Below are 23360 nucleotides of genomic sequence, written 5' to 3' on the forward strand. Positions count from 1 at the left end.
GTACAATAAAACGAATTTAATTAAGATCAATGAATATGGAACCCTATTTGTAAATATCATTAGCCCATGTATAGGGCATGAAGGTATTGGGTTACTCTTACGAAATGTTGAAGTTACTTATAACGTTCACGCCAGAATACGACCAGTCAAAATATTCTGCTGGAAAAGTGACGATGGAAAAAACGAAGAATCCACAAAGTCTGTCACTAAGTGAATTGTTTAGGGCATTTGAAAAACGATTGGGTTATAAAAATGATATTAAATGGACCACAGCTATTTTGTTATTCGTATATCACATAGCGGCAATTTACTGGTGTTCTTTATATGCTTTTCCGGCTAAAATTCAAACAATTGTTTATGGTAAGTTTTCATTTATTCATTTCTTAATGTGAAGTAAATAAAATTATGAAATGAATAATTAAATCAAAATAACAGAAAATGTCAACAGAAACTGGAAAATGTGCAAAGACTGGTTTATATGCTAAAAACTTTTAATGCGTGACTCAGTTACGCCCATTTTATTCATATTATGTTAATACACACACATATTAATTCCAATACGATCCCTACACGCGTTTTCATGACATTGAGTTTTGTGATTATTTTGATATTCATTATTAATTGATTGTACATCAATTTTAACTATACCCTCTTTCGAAAATATTTCTATTTTTCTAGGCATTGCATTACCGTTTGGTCCTATTTAAATTAAAAACAAATAGAAATCGGTTGAATACTTCTTAATTTTTTGTAGTATTTTCTTTTCGACCGCCTAATACTAGTAATCAGTATAAAATGTAGTCACGAAAATATTTTTTTATTACAAATCGAAATTATGCATTACAGCTTTAGTTATGTACGTTTATACCGGTTTTGGTATCACGGGAGGCGCTCACCGATTATGGACACACAAAGCATACAAAGCAAGACTTCCTCTCAAACTATTTTTGCTTATTGGATTTGCAAGCGCAGGGCAGGTATGTACAGCTATTTATTACAACGTTTGCAAAATGTAAACAAACTGTAACAACTAAAAATTTATTACTTCGTTAAACGCTATAGCTCGACCTCCTTTCATCGTAGCCTATATATTGTTTTTGAAGGTATATACTTTTATATCTTCAAATCAACCGGATACGGATCACGAAATTAAACAATTCAAACGATCACACAAGTAGGTGAAAAAACATTGCCTACGTGAACAAAGACTTTTTTTTATATTTATTGAGGTCTCCTAACTAAGGAGACGGTATGGGTATAATCCACGATACAGCAGCTACTGCCAGCTTTGCCTCTGGCCAAAAATATTAAGCCCGCTAAAACTCAATAGAACCTGTAGTGTGATTCAATAAGAATTCACTTAGTACTCTTACTGGTAAAATGATGTCAACTTACTTACTATGAAATGTCATTTTGCTACTTGTGTGATAGTTTCATTTTATATGGACAATATTTTCTCGCTCCTGATCTGCGGTATCAGGTTTAATTTTAACTTTACTGAATTCTATTAAGCACTCGACCTTTCGATAAGATTAAAGAGCTCTTTAAGAAAACTACGAAGACGAAGATTGCCATTAGACTTCTTTACTTTTTGATGATATTTAGAATTTAAAACTTGTTATTATAGTCAAATCTATATTATCTATATATACAGGGTTATTGGCAACTCGACGTATATCCGATAGGAGGTGATAGGGGTGACTTTTTGCAATAATTTTAACCCCTATATGCATAATCCAAAAGTGAACCATTTTTGAGTAATCACATTTTTTTTTTGCTTTTTCAAAGTTTGTCAAAAATGCAACTTCAAAAATTTAGTTAAAAAAAGTATCGATTAATATCTATTTTTTTTTTTTGTTTTATAAAAACGATTAAACACTGGATATTTGTCAATATTTAAACAATAATTATCGGTCCAAATTTAAAAATGCGAGACGGAAAACGAATTCAAAAATGTATAAAAAGTAGGAAATTAATTCACACCAGAAAGGACGCAAACAAGATACGTGACTCCTGAATCCGCATTAAGCACAAATTTATAAATAAATAAAATTTTAACAAAAAGAAAAACCGACTTCAAACAAAACACTATTTTAAAACAAATAAAAATGCTCTAAAAAGTAATAAAAATAATTGCATATTTAACATATTTTTTAGAGTCCTCCTAGGTAAAATGAAATGAAAAATATTAGACAACTTAAAAGTCGATTTACGATTATATAACGTAGTTATAGTTATTGCTATATTTGGAGCCGGTGTCAGCCCCTCAACAATCAAAAGAAAGAAGCGATACGAGCCCCTTGATTCACCCAGTATATTATCGTATGAAAGGTAATTTGTAAAAAACATATTTGTTAAAGTATTCTCGTATTGTTTTTTGATAGATATACTAAAGGTTTTTCTTGGCTGACACCGACTCCAAATATTGCAATAATTATAACTACATTATATAAACGTAAACCGACTTTTAAGTAGTCTAGAGTTCCATCACTACATCGTATAAAACAAAGTCGCTTTTTCTGTCCCTATATCTTTAAATCTACGCAACGGATTTTGATGCGGATTTTTTTAATAGATAGTGTGATTCAAGGGGAAGGTTTGTGTATAATACATGAACAATATAGTAAAGTAACACTGATAATTTTAGAAGTTTGCGATGTGATGTCGTAAATAAACAAATTATGTAGTATATTTAGTATCAGTATTGAACCCGTGCGAAGCCGGGGTGGGTAGCTAGTTGATTATAAAATTCGACTATGATCATTACATAAGCATAACCACATTAAGGAAGGTGACTCAAATACCCAACTAACAAATAAATGAAAGATTCGACCGAGTATCGTTAACGTGCTCCTCAGAATTGTTCCGTTCCCTTCCGTTCCGTTACTTTGTCATGGATCCTATGCTTAGAATCTTACCAAACTTTCACCAAACTACCCTTGAAGTATATATTTTATAATAAAAAAAGAATTATCAAAATTGGTTAACGTGTTTTTCAGTTATTCACCTATTTGTCGCGCATATACGTAATGCAAATTTAAGACTTATGTCGTTTTCATACGGATACCATCATCAGAAAAAAATAAAATTAAAATGGGACCCCACGGTAAGCACTACCTTTCAAACAAAAAAAAATTATGAAAATCGGTATTTTTTAATTTTTAATTTTATTAAGTATGTCAGTTTAGGAATTAAGTTTTTTTTAGGTTATTTTTTTGAGAATTTTAAATAGCGACCTTTGGTACGCATTCGTTCATGTTCGAATACTTATGTCCGCCAGCGTCCTTCCTGGTGATTTTATTTCGACTACAGTTATCACTTGGTGATGGATGGATAGAACAGATTGTGCTTAAAATAATTAACAAAGCACAAGGTCAAATTTTTAAAATGGACTGTATGGACATGAATGAACCGCCACTGTTCTTTACAAAAAGGTCTTAATTTAACGTAATATTTTAAATTAGTCTGTTAAGTTAAACAGCTAGTATAATATATAAGCGTAATACACATTACAATATAATCGTTACTTCATTCGTGACGTAGGCGCCGATTAAAAAAGTATTTATGGAAATTTTAAACTTTGATGTTTATGTGTGAAATAGGCGAGAGATATTTTTATGAACTGTAACTGTACAACCAAGATATCAAACGGACCCACAGAATCTAGTTCAGTTTCCTTATTTTGCGACCGCCTTTAATTAACAGTGAAATGCAGTCTTATTTTATATTCTCTTATTTGATATTGCCTTTGTGTAGTGTAACGGCATATTTCGAAATTGTAAACTACCTCATCAGCTATTCTACCAATATTCATCGTTCATTTAGTTTATAAGTAATTCTACGAACTTTCATCTAGCACACTGAACTACGTGGATATCAAAAAACCATCAATGAAAATTACTTTTACAATTATCAACCCTTGGAAATTCAAAAAGTAAAAATTGATTTATTATTTTATTAAAGTTAAGTTCAGTAACAGCCAAAAGCCACCTCTCCTTTATTTGGAGGGAGGAATTGGAGAATAAATCACCACGCTGTTTCAATGTGGGTTGGGATATGTACATGTGACATCTTTACAGGTTCCTAACACATACAGGTTTTCTTGTGATGTTTTCTTCCATAAACAATACATAAGATTAATTATAAATACAAAAAATACACATGAGATAGCAAATATGTAATTATGCAAAAGCAGATATGCTTGTCTTGGCTTTACATTTGCAATCATCAGCTAAGTTTCACGTATTCTAACAGCTGGAATATCTCAGCTATTGCCCTGACGTGTACAAAATAATATATAAAGATATATGAGATTAATTAATTTCCTTAGAATTCCCTGGAACAATGGGTACGTGATCACCGAGTACATCATAAGTACAGCGACACAGAGGCCGACCCGCACGATTCTAATCGTGGATTATTCTTCTCCCATATTGGATGGTTGATGATGAAAAAAAACAGCCAAGTATTGACGCGTGGAAAACAAATGGATATGAGCGATATTACTGACGATTCTTTGCTCCGATTTTATAACAAGTAAGAAATCGTTTTATATATTAATATAAGGGTATTAACCGCTTTTAAATTGTTGGTAGTAACTTGAGCAAGGACTACCGTCTTGATAGCCTCCACTCATCAGATATTCGACCGCCAGTTAGTGGCCGGCCGTTAGTTGATCATGGTTGGCAACATATTTGTGTGGTGTAAAGAATATTTGATATTTATTACAGCGCCAATGTTGCTTACTTAATAATTTTATATTATTTCAGATACTTTACATACTTCAAACTGGTGTTCTGCTACTTACTACCATTGTATATCAACGTTCACTTATTAGGTGAATCATGGCGATGTGCTATAGCCTGGCAATGGTTCATCCGCTTCTTAAGCATGTTCCACAGTGAACTCACAGTGAACAGCCTCGCTCATGCGTATGGTAATAGGCCTTATAACAAGTAAGTAATTTGAACCTCATTAGTATAATAGGCTTGTAATTAACTCTCTTGTTAGTCTATAGGTCAAATTCAAGTGTGAACCAGTTACATAAATGTATTCAACATCAATTTACATTGTATATAATGTAGGCGTTGTTAGTATGTTTTTTACTAATTTTAAATTGTAAAATTTTTAAGTATGGAATAAGAAAATAATCATAATGACGTCATCCTAATCGAATTTGCCTACGTCGACCTATATATATCAAGAAAGACGAGGTAATATAACTAAAGGTATTACAATGCACAAATATGTGCAACCACAGGTTTTTTCACTCTCATGATCGGATTAGATGGCATTCCAAAATGTTTCTTGGAAAATAAAGCATACGTGCAGATGACAGCATTTGGTTAAGTCCCATGGGATGACAAATAGACACGACCATAAATGTAAATCATACGTAGAACTGTGTAATATCTGAGGCACGAGAGGTTAAGGTCACCGCTTCGAATCACTTTTTAAAATTTCTGAATATTTAAATCACGTTGAACATTCCTAATTAATTAATATAAACGCAACATTCAATGTAACTATGTCAATTATCTATTTAAACGCACACCTACATACCACACACTAATATGTTAATATATTCTACTTTCAGTTGTGTTATCGATGAATTGTTTTTCAGAAATATCATACCAAGAGAAAACCGCTTCGTAGCCACGTGTACACTCGGCGAAGGTTGGCATAATTACCATCACGCATTTCCCTTCGACTACAAAGCAGCTGAGCATTTTGATACTTTTAATTGGGGAACGTTTTTCATTGATTGTTTCGAAAAAATCGGCTGGGCTTACGACTTACGACAGGCTACACCAACGATGATCAACTCCATAGCACAGCGATCAGGCGACGGATCGCCTATACATTTTCCGATACCGAATAATGGATCGGAATAAATTTTAGCAGGAAATTATATAAATATAAGATTCTTTTATCATTTATTAATTAGCTTTAAAGATATATTATAATTTAAAATAAATAATTCATAAGTTAAATAGTCTGAAAAATACCTTTCTTGTTATATACAATCTGTTTCTATAACATGATATTAATTTATGTAAATAACTATGGAGTTAAAAACAAATTCAAATTGTTTAATTTTCGCAAAACATGTGTAAATGTAATAAAATAAACACTTCAAACGCATACATTAGGTATGTGTCATTTTATGTCCCAAGTTCGTATTGAGTTTTTATTTGTTGTTGAATGCTGTATCACATGTAAACACAAATGAATAAATTAAATAACGTATATTTTAATAAAGTTATGTGATAAAAACTCAGCTTGACTTTGGCTGTCTTTAAAATAGCTATAAAACGTTGCGTCTCCGCTCTCCTACAAACATTTCATAACAGCTGTCTGGGGACAAAAACTTTTATTATCTACCCACGTTGTTCTCGTTTATGCTTTTAAAACTTTATTTCTCCACTAAGCAGTGTTTGCAAGGCCAGCGGCGTAACAATCTATGAGACAATTACCACAATTTAAATTTTCACTTTGTATTCTTGCTTTGACATAATCTGATCTACATAAATTGTGTTATGAAAAATGTATGATGATCTAGTGGTTGAAAGAAGTTAATTTTAACTGATCATTGGAGGAACAACCTGAGAGCAAGCGCTTTTGCATCGCTTAAAAGTAAAACCATCTTAAGGAAACTTACAAGTACAGGATAAGAACATCTCAAATGAAATCAAATCAAAGTATACTTCAATCAAAAAGGCTTATACTTATAAGCAGTTTTGCATCGTCATTTAACACACGATAAGTAAAGCTATCAAAGGTTCTGAATGCAGATTCTACCGAAAAGAAACTCAGTAGTTACTGTTTGTCAGCGTTAAAAATACAATTACATATTTATGTAACACTTTCCGCCTGGAAGTCAACGAGTATTAGCTCCATGCTGATGATAAAATAGGTAATAATTATTTATTTTCTATATATTCTGATATATTAACATAATCGCTCGATAATAACTACCTACTTCACGACACGATCTGCCATAGTGACATCATGATATAATTCTAATAATGTAGTAATTGCTGTAAATAGGTATTAACTTCGATTGTTGTAAACAATAACCTTACGCAACATTATCAGTTTGAGTATAGTCTTAATTGATATACGTAATCAGATAAATAATTAAAAAGATGACTAATTAAAATGTAAAAGTACATTAACATTTACTATACCTATCAAATATAAATGAACTTAAAACTTTATCCGGTCTCGTCTTGAAGTAAAGGCCGTGAATATCAAAGTTTTTAACGATAGAAGTGCTTTCTTAAACCGGTTAAAATAGCCGTTTCTATCGTATCTAGATCGCGATCAATCTAGAGTTCCTATAAGTCCACTTAAACGAACCCGCTCAGTAGTTTGCATAATGTAGCTAACTTATCCTTAAGAATATTAGCTGCAAGATTAGCTACGCTTTTATTCCCGTTAACTGGAAGTGTAAAATATCCAGGCTCGTGAAACTGTAGTCTTCAAAGTAGGAACATTAAAAGCAATTTCTGCGTGAAAACAAGATTTATAACCTTTATGAACTCAGTTATGATAATGTTTTAAAATTTTAAACACAAAATATAATATGATTTTATCTATATATTTTATGTAAGAATATAGCTTTTTAAAGTTTTATGAATTCTTCAATGCAATACAAAATTTTATGTCTGTACATTTTTAAGCTGCCTTAATATTATGCTTAGGTTAATCCGAATTGCATCCATCGAAAGTCATTATTTTTTTTATCGATACGGTCTAATTGCCATTGGATTATGAAAGTTAATTTGGGTGTTTTATTTTCTACTAGAAGTTTCACTAGCTTTTTAAGGGTTGGTTGTCTGGTGTTACGTACGAAAGAGTCATCTTATATACCTAGTTCCTTGGTTCCTTGGTTTTCAAGATGGCTTGATGGCGATTTTCATAAAATCTCATTCAAATAGGAAAAGCGAAACAGATATTTTGCCCATCGTCATGAACACAAGATCACCTACTGAGCACGATAGTCTTTCGTCAAACGCAATGTCAATTTTGTTTTTCATTTTTATTGAACGATGTAGGTAATAAACTACTTCCATAAAATTTGCCAAATTTCCGGATAACCGCGTACTGCTTTATTATTATTATTGTGCTTCGTTATCAATCTTTTCAGATAACGTCTCATAATTAAGAAAAAGCTCAACTCTGATATTTTTGAACCACTCTATACATATGTCGTAGGCATCTTGTCGTAATTTTAGCTTAACCTTTATGTACTGAATCCGTAAAAGTTTTTGATTTAGCAATTGTATTAGTCATAGTATTCCAAGTCGTTGAATGTTTTGGGTTGACGTCGAGGATTTTCAACAATGTTGTGACGTCGCTCGACTCATAGATAATACATATATACTGTAATCTGGCTCGACTGATCAACCGTTGCGTTCGATCCCGAAGCTAAAGGGAAGGGCGCGCGGGTAACTTTAAAGGCGCCGAAATAAGGCTCATATTTGTTTTTTCACGGTCTGTGAGACACCCACGTCAGAACTTAAAGATTAATTATCCATCCAACGAAACGCCTAGCCATTTTAATAAACGACGTTGTACAATCGGCGGTGTCAGTAACACTCAACCAACTCCGTTCATAGTACAGCGACTCTCGTGTAAATAAAAATATTTTTATTGATAGCTCAGGTCTGTCCTTAGCCTAAAATGCTTTTCTGAGATAGTGAAAACCGCACATTCGCTTGCGTTTCCGGGGCAGGTATTATAAAAAAGTGCTTCAAACAAAATTTAATCAAATTTGTTTCAGTGTCAGTCGTGATGCACAATACTAAAGAGAACTGTAAAAGTCTATTCTTTCAGGAAGGCCTGTCGTCGTTTAGTAAATTATTTTATAACAAAATGAACAATTAAATTTTTTTTTTCACTTTTTACGAAAGTAACACGCATATTAAGATATTGTTTATTGTAAAAAGGTTACACCACCGACTTATCACTAAACACTTAAAAAAATAAATAAAATATTTAATATGGGTGACATTCGAGGTGATACATCTTTATAGATGTAAACAATATTGACGTTCAAAAATAGAAACCAGACTAACCTATGTAAAATATAAAATCTAATTTTAAACTAAATTATATAATAAATTTAAGAATTAAGAAATAACTAAAGATATCTTGAAAACACGAAACACGCGTCATTCACTAATTCAACAAGAAGCGAACAGTTCTATAGCAATTAATATATAGCAAGTTAACTCAAATTATATATTAAATTCAAATAGAAAGAATAGGTACAATTTAAAAAAAAAAAAGAAAAAATTATAATGGCAAAATTAAAAAATTCATTCGTATTCATAAAAACCTTTATTTTACATTATAATTTAAACTAAGCAGTATGTTTCCTTTTAGCCGACGGTTTCTCGAAGACTTGCTTCATGCCTCCACGGAAGTTGGCAAGTCGCGCTGCGGATCCTTCATTGCTCCAAGCTGAATCGAACTCAGTAGTGTCTTGATCTACCAAATGCGTGTACTTGGTTCGACCTGATCTACCGAACTTCTTCACTTGCATAACCTAAATTAAAATATATATTAGTTATATCATGTCTAATTTAACTACAACGACATGTATATATTTTTTTTATTGAAGAAGTATTTGAAGTCGATTTTTTAAGCCATTTAAACTGTCAAGCTCTTGGTGAACTGCAGGAATTCTTTTTGTTAGTTCGTGATTATCATTTTCAAAGAACAATGCCAAGGATTTGAAGACATATGGACATACAGATCACAACTGGGGCCATAACGCTGATTCAACAGGGCCATTCGCAGCGTTCTGTAGCTCTGCAGCTGGGTTTTTCACAGCGAGCAATCCAGAATGCTTGGATTAGGATTCAAGTGACTGGGAGAGTTACCAGAAGACCAGGATCAGGCAAGAGTCGAGCAACCACAGCACAGGAAGACCGCTACATACGGTTAACTGCGCGCAAAGAGCGAGTCGTCACCGCCCGCTCCTCACAAAACCGCTTGCGCCAAGCGACGGGCACCCGCGTGAGTGACCAAACGATTAGGAATCGGTTGCATGAAGACCAACAGTTCTCTAGACGACGAGTAGTGCGAATTCCACTGACATCCGCGCATCGTGCAAGGCGATTAACGTTCGAGAGACAGCACTAGGCCTGGAACATCTATGACTGGAGCTAGGTATTGTTCACAAATGAATCCAAAGTGAATTTCTTTTGTGATGGTCGTAGCATTAGAGTTTGGAGAAGAGAAGGAGAGCAATTTTCCGATGCTTGCATCCACGAAAGTGACAGATTCGGGGGTCCTAAAGTAATGGTGTGGGGCGGAATCTCACTATCAGGTGGAACCGAGCTCGTAATTCTGAACGAAGGCACGGTGACGGCTCAACGGTACATTGAGCAGGTCATAAGACCCCACGTGGTGACATTTACACAAAGAATTGGTGCAGGATACCAATTAATGCATGAAAATCCCCACTCTCATACAGCTAGAGCTACTGTCGAGCAGTAGAAGAAGCTGGTGTACGGGTGCTGCCGTGGCCCGCCAGTAGCCCGGACCTTAACCCTATTGCGCACATGTGGGATGTGTTAAAAAGAAGCGTTCGTGACACAAATCCAGCGGTAACTAACTAACGACAGCTCATCAACGTGCTAAAGACAAGCTGGGACCAAATCCCACAGGAGACAATACGACACCTGGTGGAGAGTATACCTTCGAGGCTTGAATAATGTCTTCGAAAAAGGGGAGGACAAACACGTTACTGAAAAAATTAACATTTCAACAAATCTTCAGTTTTTTTTTTAAATTGGACACTTTTTTCACATTGTGTATTTTAGGTTAAAAAGTCGATTTTTCTAAAAAAAAAGATAGTGATGCTAATTTTAGAGGAAAAAAACAATATCTGCTGCTCTTTACATTAAAAATTGATTAAATAATTTAATCTAATCATTTGCATATCCCTAAACCCCATATTTTTTTTAACCCACTACAAAAACATGGTGGCCCTTATTTTGTTTTGACTAGTATATTAACTATTCCTTACATCGTCAATGTGCCACCAACTTTGGGAACTAAGATGTCATGTCCCTTGTGCCTGTAGTTACACTGGCTCACTCACCCTTCAGACCGGAACACAACAATACTGAGTACTGTTATTTGGCAATAGAATAACTGATGAGTGGGTGGTACCTACCCAGGCGGGCTTGCACAAAGCCCTACCACCAATATAGATTAGATTTGATTGATTTACTTAGTGTTAGACTATATGCAAGCATGGTAGATACCATACCACTCATCAGGTATTGTAACACCAAATAGCAATACTTAGTATTGTTGTGTTCGGTTTGAAGGGTGAGTGAGCCAGTATAACTATAGGCACACGAGACATAACATCTTAGCTCCTTATATGGAAGGCGCATTAGTGATATATAAGGAATAGTCAATATTTCTTACAATGACCACTTATCATCAGGTGGTTACCGATTTGCCGGTCCGCCAAATTACATTAAAAAAAAACTACATCACATGAATAACCATGTACCCATTTGGCACACAACTACAGTTCCTGAAACTGGAACATTCTAAATTTTGTTATAATCAACCAAATACTGAACGCTCATTGGTCGCTTATGACGTCACCGGCTGCAATTGACCAATCACTGTAAAGTGTAATAACTTAATCTAACTATAAATGAAAAAAATAGATTAAAAGAAGAAATAAGTATAGAATGACACAAATTAGATGTAGCATCGGAAAATGCAATGAAATGAAAATAAAACACGACCAATAGAAATAGCTAGCTCCCTATCGCGCTATTCGTCGCTATAGATTCTCACGTCAGAGAAAGCAAGTGCATGTAAATCGACGTGTCAAATTGACGAATATATTAGGTCATATGACATAACAAGTTATTACGATATATAATAGAATAATAAAGATCATATTCACATGAGAAATAAATATTGATAATTTGGGATAGCGTATTCAATTCGGATGTGATAGGTTTTACGAATTTTGCCGGTGCGACATCTAAGTTGTGTCGTACTATACCAGAGTCGTCCTTATCGCTAAGGCAGCTATCGACGTAACTATTACTTAACGATTTATAAAAAAATGCAAACCTTTGGTAAAACTGTCTTATCGAAGTGATCGTCCAGTGTCGGTCCAGAGAAATCTTGCTTGAACACATCTTCTTCTTTATCCAAGTAGAAAGCACCTCTGTTAACAAATAAATTATTAAAATTATTATATATTCATTAAATATAGCACACAAAACAGATATTTAATATGTCGTTTAGTCAAGAGCTATGTGACCTATGTGTACCAATAGAAGTTAAATTGGGAAGAAATATCCTGGCTGACAAACGTTAGACTTATAAAATTACACATATATTTTCCAGGGATCATACAGACACAATTTTTATGCATAAAAAAATTACAAGGTTAAGAAACTCAAAGTAAATTAATAATTCTTGAAAATAGAAATCAGAACATTTTACAAACGTCCTATATGAATGGCTGAATTGTAAAGAGACGTATTATTCTTGTATACACCAAGGACAAAGACAAACTTAGAATTCCTTAACCAGTATATAGGATATAGTTTTTATTAATATACATGATTATTATTGATAAACGAGAGCCAGATAGAAGTAATAGTTACATGAATAGTCTTATGTAAATATATAAGATAAAAATTACTTCAAAAAAGTTTTAAAGACTGCATTTGTGACTGATTACAGTACTCAAAGTACTCATAGAAATTTTATTTGAAAACACTCAAATCAATCAACAGTCCATATAGTCTTCTAATGTACTCCGAACCATGTTTTGATAAAGATGTAAAAAACTTTATTTTCAAAAATCTCTTGACTATCTTATGATAAATCCCAACAATCTGATGCATGTAAAAGTAACAAGTACGCATAGAAATTTTATTTGAACATACTCAAATCAATCACAGATGACCAGAGTGTCTTCTAATGTATTCCGAACCATGTTTTGATAAAGATGTAAAAAACTTTATTTCCAAAAATCTCTTGATAACCTTATAATAAACCCACAACAATCTATTTTATGTAACAGTAACATTATTATAGTTAAGGTCTAAACATTAGTTTGCAGTTCACGCCCTTTGCCTTTCTTTGGAATTCTACCTCTCAATCAGAACCAAGTATGCATATAATGTTATATGTAGTTTGACTCACCTGTGGTAATACTTTTGTAGAAACTTGTATTTGCCCTTAACGGACTTGTTAGTGACCAGCTTAGGATTGAGGCGTTGTTCGACGCGCCTTTCTTCTTCAGTCATGTTGCGCATGCGCTCTACCGCCAACAGCTCTTTCTCGATCCTATATATATAAAAAAGATAAGTTAATTATTTCCCTTTTTTTAATAATTTTAACACATACTTAGAAAAACAATAACTTTGACTTTGAAGTGACATACATCATTGTTTGAAATTTAAACAAATTTACTATAAAATTGCATGAGATATAAAAATTATTTTGGTAGTAGGTTTTGTTTGAATATGTCTAGGTAGGTATAACTCGAACATCAGATACTACCACCAAACAACGATATTTAATTGCTCAGTACATAGAAGTGTTCTGGTTTCCGGTAGGTGAACCAAGGTTGATAGAGTATGAATATCTAAGGGCGATGGTGACCGCTTACCAAAAAAAACATGTACACTTCCTACTGCCATTAAATAATGCATACATACATAAATAGATAGAAATGTTATGTGACCGTTACAAAATAATTAATTAATTAAATGGTGCTGCGTTTCAAATTTCATATGTATTAATAAAAAAACTAATGCTTACGCTTCTCTCTCTTCCTTGTCCCGCTTGATACGTTTCATTTCACGCAACTTCCACGCTTCATATTCCAACTCGTCGTTTTCATCGTCCGTACAGATATCATTAATATTACCTTCCTTATTTTCTGACTATAACACAGAAACAAATACTTTTAATTTCATTAATTATGACCATGGTCTGTTTCCTAGACAACAAAGTTAAAACTACGAATTATTATTATTATTATTACAATAAATGAATACTGTGCAAAATAAGGACAATGTCGATATCATAGTTATAACTTATCAATAGGCTATTTGACAATGCGAAAAATAAATTGTGAATTTTTTTAATTAGTGTATATTATGAGTTTATAAATGGTTATTTACTAACGAAAGTTGAAAATAATACATTATATTTTTAAAAAATCCATCAATAAAAATGCATTTTTTCAAACGTTTGTCACATGTCACAAAACGCTCCTGATTGACCGGGCTGATGATGAAGTAATTTTCTTGTTAACCTTGCTTTTCTACTATATGTACCACAGATTAAAATACAAGAAAGTGTCGTCACCGACCCCATTGCAGTGCCATATTGTCCAATTAGCGTTTTTACGAGCTATTTAAATATGGAAATTTTTAATATGATATTTTTCGGCAAATATGTACTAGAAAAAAAAATCAACCTTTAATGGGTTCCTAACTTCTACTAAATAATATAAAATGGATTTTAAAAACCGGTCAAATAGCCTATTGTTGTGTATAAGAATATTGTAATACATTTAATCAAGATTAAAACAGATAAGAAATATTTAGCAGGCAATAAAAGATTATATGAACAAACCTGTGTATTTCTTTGTTCTGAGCGAATTGTCTCCTCGACTAACTTCAGTGCTTCTCTCCTCCTTTCCTCTTTTTCTTTTCTAGCGTCCGACTCTTCTTTTTTCTGTTGTTTCTGTTTGCGTTCCCTTTCGGCCACAGTCATCCTGTCTGAGGCTCTCACAAATACTGGTTTTACTCTAGGACCTATAAACAACAGATTTTATTAAGAAATATGTTTATTAATTTATCTGTTGATAGTCTGCCTCCTTGGTGTGGAGTTCAAAGATTAAAATAATAAATTACCTGTATCCTCTTCACTGTCTGTGTACTCTGTGTCCGATGAACCACTCTCTTCTCGGTCACCATCCAACATTTCCTCATCATCATCTCTTCCAAGAACCTCCTTTTCTGCTTCTCTGTTGATTTAATAAAAATGTCTATATTAATGATGACTTAGTTAAGATTAATTAAAGTATTAAAGTACAGTATTAGAACATTATGTTGGAATGGAAAGGAGGAAGTAATGAGTTTCATCAGTGGCTGTTTCCCTATTAAATTGATTAACTTAGAACTTTTAATAAAACAAAGACCGCTAACAATTAGATTTAGTATTGTTATTAATATAATTATTAAATAAAGCTATTTGCAAATAGCACATCTCGGCAAAGATCTCTTCTCTATTAAATAATTTAGTTTATAGTTACTTTTGCAATATTTTTGCAAATCATCCACTAGTTTGGAAGACTTGCCGAAGAATTTCATGGAACTCATGCTGGTTTCCTCACAATGTTTACCGATATCATCATTCAAAATATTATATAAACACAAAATCAGCATGTGAATTACAGTACTGAGTTTCTTTATTCATTAGTAAAAGACACAACATATTTGAGAATCAAAGCTAAACTATTTATTTTGTCAAATCAGTTCACAACTACCCACAATCATATAATATTAATTAATCATTCATTACAAACATAACATACCTTCCCCTCACACATTTAAGTTATTTATTACATGTAAAGATTTGCCCAATTACAACAATAAAATAATTTGGAAATTAATTAATTATCATTCTGTAGTATTTGGTATGCCAATTATATCCGGCCACAATTCTGGTGGCGGTATTTCAATAGGTTCATCTGCTTGTAGTGAGTCAGAGTTTGATCTAGGTGATAAAGATACAGGAGGCATGGTTCTATCTTGAGGCTCGTTATTTTGTCTAGTCGCCTCAACACTGCGAGCCAGAATTTGATCAACATGCCGACGTTGTAATACTCCGTCTTCTGTCCTCACCAGATACGAGCTGGGACCCTCTACCATCTCTACTACAGCCCTCTTCCATTTCTCACCTGGTCCATACATACGAATCAGTATCGGTTGGTCCACTGTGAAAGCTCTTCTTAGTGAGGTTTGGGCTGCATTATCCAACTGTAACTCAGTACGACTTGGTACAGCATCTGGGTGTAAATTAGACACTGCTGTTTTGTATTTACGCCCATTTAACATCTCAGCTGGACTTTTGTTAGTAGTAGTGCAAGGTACTGTACGCAAATAGTATAAAACTCTAGGGAGTTTTTCACTCCATGGTATCTCCAACTCAGACAATTTCTTCAATTTATTTTTGAAACTTTGTATACTCCTTTCAATTTGGCCATTGGTAGCTGGATGATATGGTGGAGAATACAAATGTTGTATCCCATTTTTGCTTAGGAAATTATTAAACTCTTCAGAAACAAAAGTCCTACCATTATCAGAAACTAATACATCAGGAAGTCCCTGAGATGCAAATATTTTCCTGAGAATTGTTGTTACACTGGTACTATTCATAGACGTAACAATCTCTGCTTCCAACCATTTACTGTAGCTGTCAATTAATAATAGAAAAGTTTTACCTTGGAATGGGCCTGCAAAATCTATATGCACTCTTTTCCATGGCTTTTCAGATACAACCCAAGTCTGCGGGTCCCTTGGTGGGTTGTTTCTTACCGCTTGACACTGATGACATCCAGAAACTAATCTCTCAATCTCCTTATCCATTCCATACCACCAAACATATCCTCTAGCATAAGCTTTAGTTTGCACAATTCCTGCATGTGGAGCATGTAATAACTTTAACACATCCTCCTGGAGGGTTTTAGGGATAACAACTCTATTGCACCACAGTAAACAATCTTTACTATGTGATAGAGCTTCTTTGCGCTGCCAAAATGGTTGTAAGGTAGGATCGGAGTTTGAACGTGGCCATCCATGTAGCATGTTAAACATAACCTTCCGTAAAACCGGATCTTTTTTCGTCTCCGATGCTACCTTATTAGCATCTAAGTTCCAGCCATCTGGAGTCTCATCCAGTAATAAAACATCCTTGAGAGGAGCTTCCTCCACAGAAGCCGTAGGAACAGTCCATCTACTAAGAGCATCAGCATTGCCAATCAACTTTCCTGCTCTGTACTTAATAATATACTGATAACAGCTTAATTTTAATGACCAACGCAACATTCTAGGTGATATCTGTTCTGGTATTGGTTTATCTGGATTAAACAAACCAACCAAAGGCTTATGGTCTGTTATAATAGAAAATTTACGACTTACTAAATATTAAATATACTAAATATTAAATATTCATGAAACTTTGACAATCCACATATTATTGCTAAAGCCTGCTTGTCAATTTGTCCATAACGTCTTTCATGTTTCTGCAGAGTTCTCGATGCCATCATAATTGGCCTTTCAGAACCATCATCCATTACATGTGCAATGATTGCTCCTAAACCATAATCAGATGAATCACAAATAAGGAGCAATTCTCTATCCAGCTCATATCCTACCAAAGTCAATTCCGAAGATAGAAGATTCTTAGCCGTATCAAAAGCTATTTGTTCAGGTTCACCCCAATTCCAAGGTCTCTTAGAATCTAGCAAGCGGTACAGTGGTTCCAAAAGTGTAGCCTTATCGGGTAAAAACTTTTCATAAAAGTTATACAGGCCTAAAAATGCTCGTAAAGTTTCTTTATTTGTTGGTGCTGGTTTCTCACGAATCTCCTTAACCTTAGCTGGTGCCGGGTGTAAGCCATTAGCATCAATCATATGACCAAGGAAAGTGATACTTTCAGCTGCAAATATACATTTTGATACATTTAATCGAAAACCCATATCATGCAATTTATCTAAAACTTCATACAATCGCTGTTCATGCTCTTCTTCATTCCGGCCCATAATTGCTATATCATCTAATAAACAAGCAACTCCCTCCTTGTCAGCAAAGGCTGTAGACATCACCCGTTGGAATATAGCCGGTGCTGCATTTACACCAAATGCTAGGCGATTCATTTTCATTAATCCAATAGGTGTGTTCAGAGTTAAAAGCATTGCTGTCTTATCATCCACTTTTAATTGTGTATAAGCTTAATAAGAGGGCTATTCGCGCAATCTATAACCTAGGAGCCAAGGAATCATTAAGGCATAGATTTAAAGAAATTAAGATATTGACTGTTGCTTCTCAATACATATTTTGTAATGTTTTGTATGTACGGAAAAATATTAAAGTTTTTATGAGAAAATGTGATTCTCATAACATTGGTTCAAGGAACAAACACAATCTTGTTACTCCTGTTACTCGACTGCATAGAGTCAGTAACTCTTTTGTGGGGCAATGTATACGCTTCTACAACAGGATCCCAGAAAGCGTTCAAAATGCTTCTGTTGCCAAATTTAAAAAAAATGTTAAGGAACGCTTGTGTGCAAAAGGTTACTATACAATTAGCGAGTTTATGTTTGATAGCACACCTTGGGAATGAAACGATCGCCTCCTGGCTATTTCTAATCATATACTACTATGTACCTTATAAATTTGACAAAAAAAAAATAACAGAAAAAAAAAGACCCGCTGAGTTTCTTTCGCCGGTTCTTCTCAGGTCAGGGTGTTCCTTTTTCCGAACCGGTGGTAGTGTTTATTTGACAATCAATAAGTAAGTGTAATGCTTTTATATTGAATAAAGGAATTTGAGTTTGAGTTTGAGTTTGCTTGTTTAAGGTCTAGTTTACTGAATACACGACCACCACTCAGCTTTACAAAAGCCTCCACCGCTTTAGGAAGTGGAAAAGAATCTACATCAATTGCCGCATTAACTGTAGCTCGGTAATCACCACAAATCCGTAGTGACCCATCATCCTTTTTCACAATGCGTAATGGAGTAGCCCAATTGGAGTAATTTACAGGAGTTAGAATTCCTTGATCCACCATTTTATTTAATTCTTCATTAACTTGCTGTTTTAAAGGAAACGGAATCGCTCGGGCTTTTAAAAATTTTGGTGTAGCATCAGCACGTACATGTAAAGACACCAGTGGTCCCTTATATTCTCCTAATTCACTAGCAAATAATCCAGGAAACTGATTCACTAAATTTGTTATCTTATCTTCAGACCAACAAAGTCCAACAATTTCAATATTTAATCCATGAAACCAATTCCGACCTAAGAGACTAGGTCCTTTGCCCGAAACCACAATCAAGTCACATCGAGCTTCCTTAGCACCCAACTTCACATGTACATTTACTTCACCGAGTACTTTTAATGGTTCACGAGTCCATGTTACAAGTTTTATATTAGTAGCATTAAGTGAAGGAGGAATTGACCACAATTTATTGTATGTATCTTCAGAAATAATAGTTCTTGATGCTCCAGAGTCAATTTCCATAGTCACTTTAACACCTTCAATCATAACATCTGCTGTTATCGGCTGACGATAATTTTCGGAGCAGACATATATACCCATCATAGATCTATCACTGAATGTTGCCTCCTCCCCACTGTTTTCAATATTAGAGATATCCTGCGTCTTTCCAGATCGTTTATTGCATACAGCTGCAATATGCCCAAATCTCTTACAATAAAAACATCTTGCTTTTATAATTGGACATTTCTCTCCTGGCTTATGTGCACGCGAACAGTGTCGGCAATCATTGGATCTGATTTTACTAATATCCATGGGTTCTGTAACATGGATCGGAGTCTGCTTTGTCTCATTAGCATCGGGGTACAAATCAAGTAACGCCGCTTGGTGATTAAGACACGTCTGTACAGCTGTCTCATATGTTAAATCTTTAATCTTCAATAATTCACGCCTTAAGCGGTCATCACGCACACCCAACACGAACCGGTCTCTTAACTGACGTTTTAAATCCACAAAATTACATTTAGCGCCTAGTAAACTTATCGCCGAAACAAAATCTTGCACGCTTTCACTTTGTAATTGTTGACGTTTATGAAATTTTCCCGCTTGTAAAATTTCGTTAACTTCCGGCTCATAAAACTGATCCAAAACACGAAGAATGTCGCTAAAGTTCACATTCGTTGGTCGATTTGGAACCAATAGTGATGCAATTAATGAATAAGTCTCCTTCCTGCATTCTGCATTGGGATAAAAACAAAGAACGCGCTTTGTCAAGGTTGGTTTCTTCATAACCCGCGGCATCCAGAGCACACAATAATTGTTCTTTATAATCACACCACTTGTCCGTTTTATGGTTAAATCGTCCGGGAAACACTATATTAGCAATATTCGATGCCATTTTCCACAAAAATTTATTAATTTTCCACAGTCGCCATTAAACGATACAACATATTTGAGAATCAAAGCTAAACTATTTATTTTGTCAAATCAGTTCACAACTACCCACAATCATATAATATTAATTAATCATTCATTACAAACATAACAATTAGCAATAGTGTAATGAAATTACCTTGCAGCTAGTTTTGCTTTTACAGCTTGGCGACGTCGTTCAATTTCTTCTTCATCTAATTCATCCTCACTTTCCGAACTATGCCTTACTTCTTCTTCACTAGACTCTGACTCCGGCTCTGGCTCCGCATCGATGATTTCAGGTTTATGTTCAGCACGACGTGGGGGCGAGTGTGCTGCGACTCGTAAACGACGTAATCGAGGATCATCTTTCTGTAAAAAGAAATTTTAAAAATGTCAATAACCAACATACAAATAAATATTTAATTGTGATTGAATCTATTATTTAATTTAACAATGTTCCCTTCTGTCAGTAAATATTATATTTTATGATTAAGATAGTGCAAATAAAAAAATTAGTGAATTAACTTTTTTACATAGACTCTAGTTATGTAGTAATAATATATCAATTCAATGCCAATGCATCTACCTGCAATTCCATTTCAATTTTGCAAGGAACTAACTACAAAGAGCTTATTTTAATACAAAAGTGTACCCACGCAGGTGCAATCTCTAATTTTCTGGGACACAAAACCAATTCGAAAAAATTTAGGAGCTGGACCAACTGCTTTAGAAGATCTCAGAGGTATAATACAGTACACATTTCCAACTTCCAATAACTTTATATTAGCCCAACCTAGGGATTTCAAAACAGTTCCTCAGGAACTCTATATAGCTCTTAGACCAATAAAATACTCAAATTAGGTATAAGCAATCTAAGGTCTAAGTTTCTTTGATCTGTTATGAGTAATACAAATATAGACTGCTATTGGGCAATTATACAGCAGATATATGCCTGCACAAAACTTTACCACCAGAAAATATGTCTTTTATTAGCGATAACAATTACACAATATAGTATAAGACCCATAAAATGTGGCTAAATGGGTCAATGTGGCAAAGTTGTAGTAGGTAGAGCATGTTTTTTTCTTTATATTATCAGTACACACATTTCTTATAATCATGTTTGAATCAGTTTAAAATAGTAGTTCATCTAACTACTTCTGTTCTTTATGCTTATACAATTATCACAAAATAAGATGACCTATTTATGAAGAAATACTGAATAATATTCATTAATTTATATGAATATGTAAATAAATATATGTATTACATAGGAACAAATAAATAACAAAATAAGTTCAATAATTACTTCAGTATCTGAATCACTGTGTATATCTTCTTTTCTGGTGACAATTTGAGCAATCTGATGTCTTCGTTCAGGTCTTTGTTGTTCTATAAAGTCTTCTACATCTGATTCTTCAGAGGATGAAACACCTTGGGCGTAATCTGGTCTTTTACCTGATATGTATCTCTGCACTTTTACTTTTTGCATAGATATTTCACCTGAAATAATTAATTTACAACATAAACTTATTATTAGTTTAATAAAAGTTGTTAAATCTCAATTTCATTGTATATATTTGTATATTCATAAATTTATTGTATATGGTGTACCTCTTTATAATTTTTATGTTTATTACCTTTCTCATTTCGAACAGGGACAGCTCCTGCTGTACTCTGAATTCCAATCGGTTGAGCCGGTAACACATTCATCTTTACTTTTGTTATTTACTATTTATATTGAATATGCTAATGCCAACGCTAAATAACTCTAACAGAGTAAACAAAACTCAGTTTATTATATCAAAGTAAAGAAGACATCCATGTTAATAACATAACGGAAACATTTGCAGCTTCCCAAAAAATTAATTATTATCTAGGTATTTAGAAATTTGTAACACACGAGTCAAGATTTACAAAACTCACTCTAAATCTCATAACCATAACCATTGATAACCATAACCATAACACGGATGACAGATCCACAGATTACATAGTTGAAATGTACTCTACAGATTATTTAGTTTTTTAATCAAATTATTTATATTTTTTTAATTCAAAGCAAAATAACAAAAGGACGATTATGAACTAAGGCTTACGAATATTAGATTCAAATTAAGGTTAAAAGCAGAATAAGCAGCAGAAGAAGAAAACAAGATTAATTACATTAAAATTAGATTATGCGTATTTCGGATAGTTTTAAATGTCTGTGACTCCTTAGGGTTAGAATTTAAAAACTTAAATTACAAAAATATTGTAGTTAACTTTGATTTATAGACGATATTACCGCTATATAATATTATAGAATAAATAATTTATATCGACAACCGACATGAAAGTTTTGTGACCTTTAAATGGCGCTACAGGTACCAGTGACTGATATTACCTATTTTAAAAAAATAGACTACATTTAAGCAAATTGCCAACTTTTATTTTATTTTATTTACCAGGACCTGAAACTATAAATTATAACTGTATTACAAAATTTCTTGAGATTATTAATACGCATTAGTAGTAATAATAATTAAAACGTATTTAACGTTGTTCTTTATTGATTACTAGCTGACCCGGCAAACTTCGTACTGCCATAATCGAAATGCTTAAATTGGTCCAAATGTGATGTGAATGGAAACCATTGCACGCAGCAAAACTGGTGATATGAACTGTAACAATAAACAATTGATACTTACATTAAAAACGACACTGTCAATAATTTTTCTATATTTTCAATGACACAGGAATCATGAGGTTGCGTGATAAATTGCCATGTTGCTATGATTAAGTCCTTACAACATAAAATTTGCAAAACCATTTAGTATAAACTGGCTATACCATAAGTTTTAATTTGAAACTCATTTACAATACCAATCAATATAATTCCACTAAATACAACACATATAAAATATAGGTGGTCAAGTTTTATTATGGTGTATATAGTCGTAGGGGGTAACCGAACGCAGAGGATAAGCGAGCGCACTGCCTGTATCTCCGGGAGGCGAAGGGTTTGTTTCGACCAATCAGTGGGGCTTTGATATTTGGCTTTGAGCGCATGCGCACACTTATAACATCATCATCATCATCATCAGCCCGTTCAATCATTTAGCTCCTGCATGCCTCCTTGCGTAAATCGTCACTCCTCCGTGC

At 33.7% G+C, this 23360-nt stretch overlaps 2 protein-coding genes across 2 annotated transcripts; one reads left to right on the forward strand and one right to left on the reverse strand.

Annotated features, from left to right (window-relative positions):
* The first annotated feature begins 168 nt into the window (after positions 1-168).
* On the forward strand, positions 169-5903 carry LOC124534754 (acyl-CoA Delta-9 desaturase-like). Its single transcript, XM_047110765.1, has 5 exons — positions 169-360; positions 847-977; positions 4331-4536; positions 4770-4955; positions 5624-5903. The coding sequence occupies exons 1-5, from the start codon at positions 174-176 to the stop codon at positions 5892-5894; spliced, it is 981 nt and encodes a 326-aa protein (XP_046966721.1). The 5' UTR covers positions 169-173; the 3' UTR covers positions 5895-5903.
* Positions 5904-9329: 3426 nt separating this feature from the next.
* On the reverse strand, positions 9330-22173 carry LOC124534726 (microfibrillar-associated protein 1). Its single transcript, XM_047110716.1, has 9 exons — positions 21857-22173; positions 21526-21719; positions 20374-20585; positions 14934-15046; positions 14653-14834; positions 13831-13955; positions 13210-13353; positions 12124-12220; positions 9330-9556 (listed from the first exon to the last, which is right to left on the reverse strand). The coding sequence occupies exons 1-9, from the start codon at positions 21927-21929 to the stop codon at positions 9371-9373; spliced, it is 1326 nt and encodes a 441-aa protein (XP_046966672.1). The 5' UTR covers positions 21930-22173; the 3' UTR covers positions 9330-9370.
* Positions 22174-23360: the final 1187 nt, after the last annotated feature.

The sequence above is a fragment of the Vanessa cardui genome, chromosome 13 (assembly GCF_905220365.1).
Source record: "Vanessa cardui chromosome 13, ilVanCard2.1, whole genome shotgun sequence".
NCBI lineage: Eukaryota > Metazoa > Arthropoda > Insecta > Lepidoptera > Nymphalidae > Vanessa > Vanessa cardui.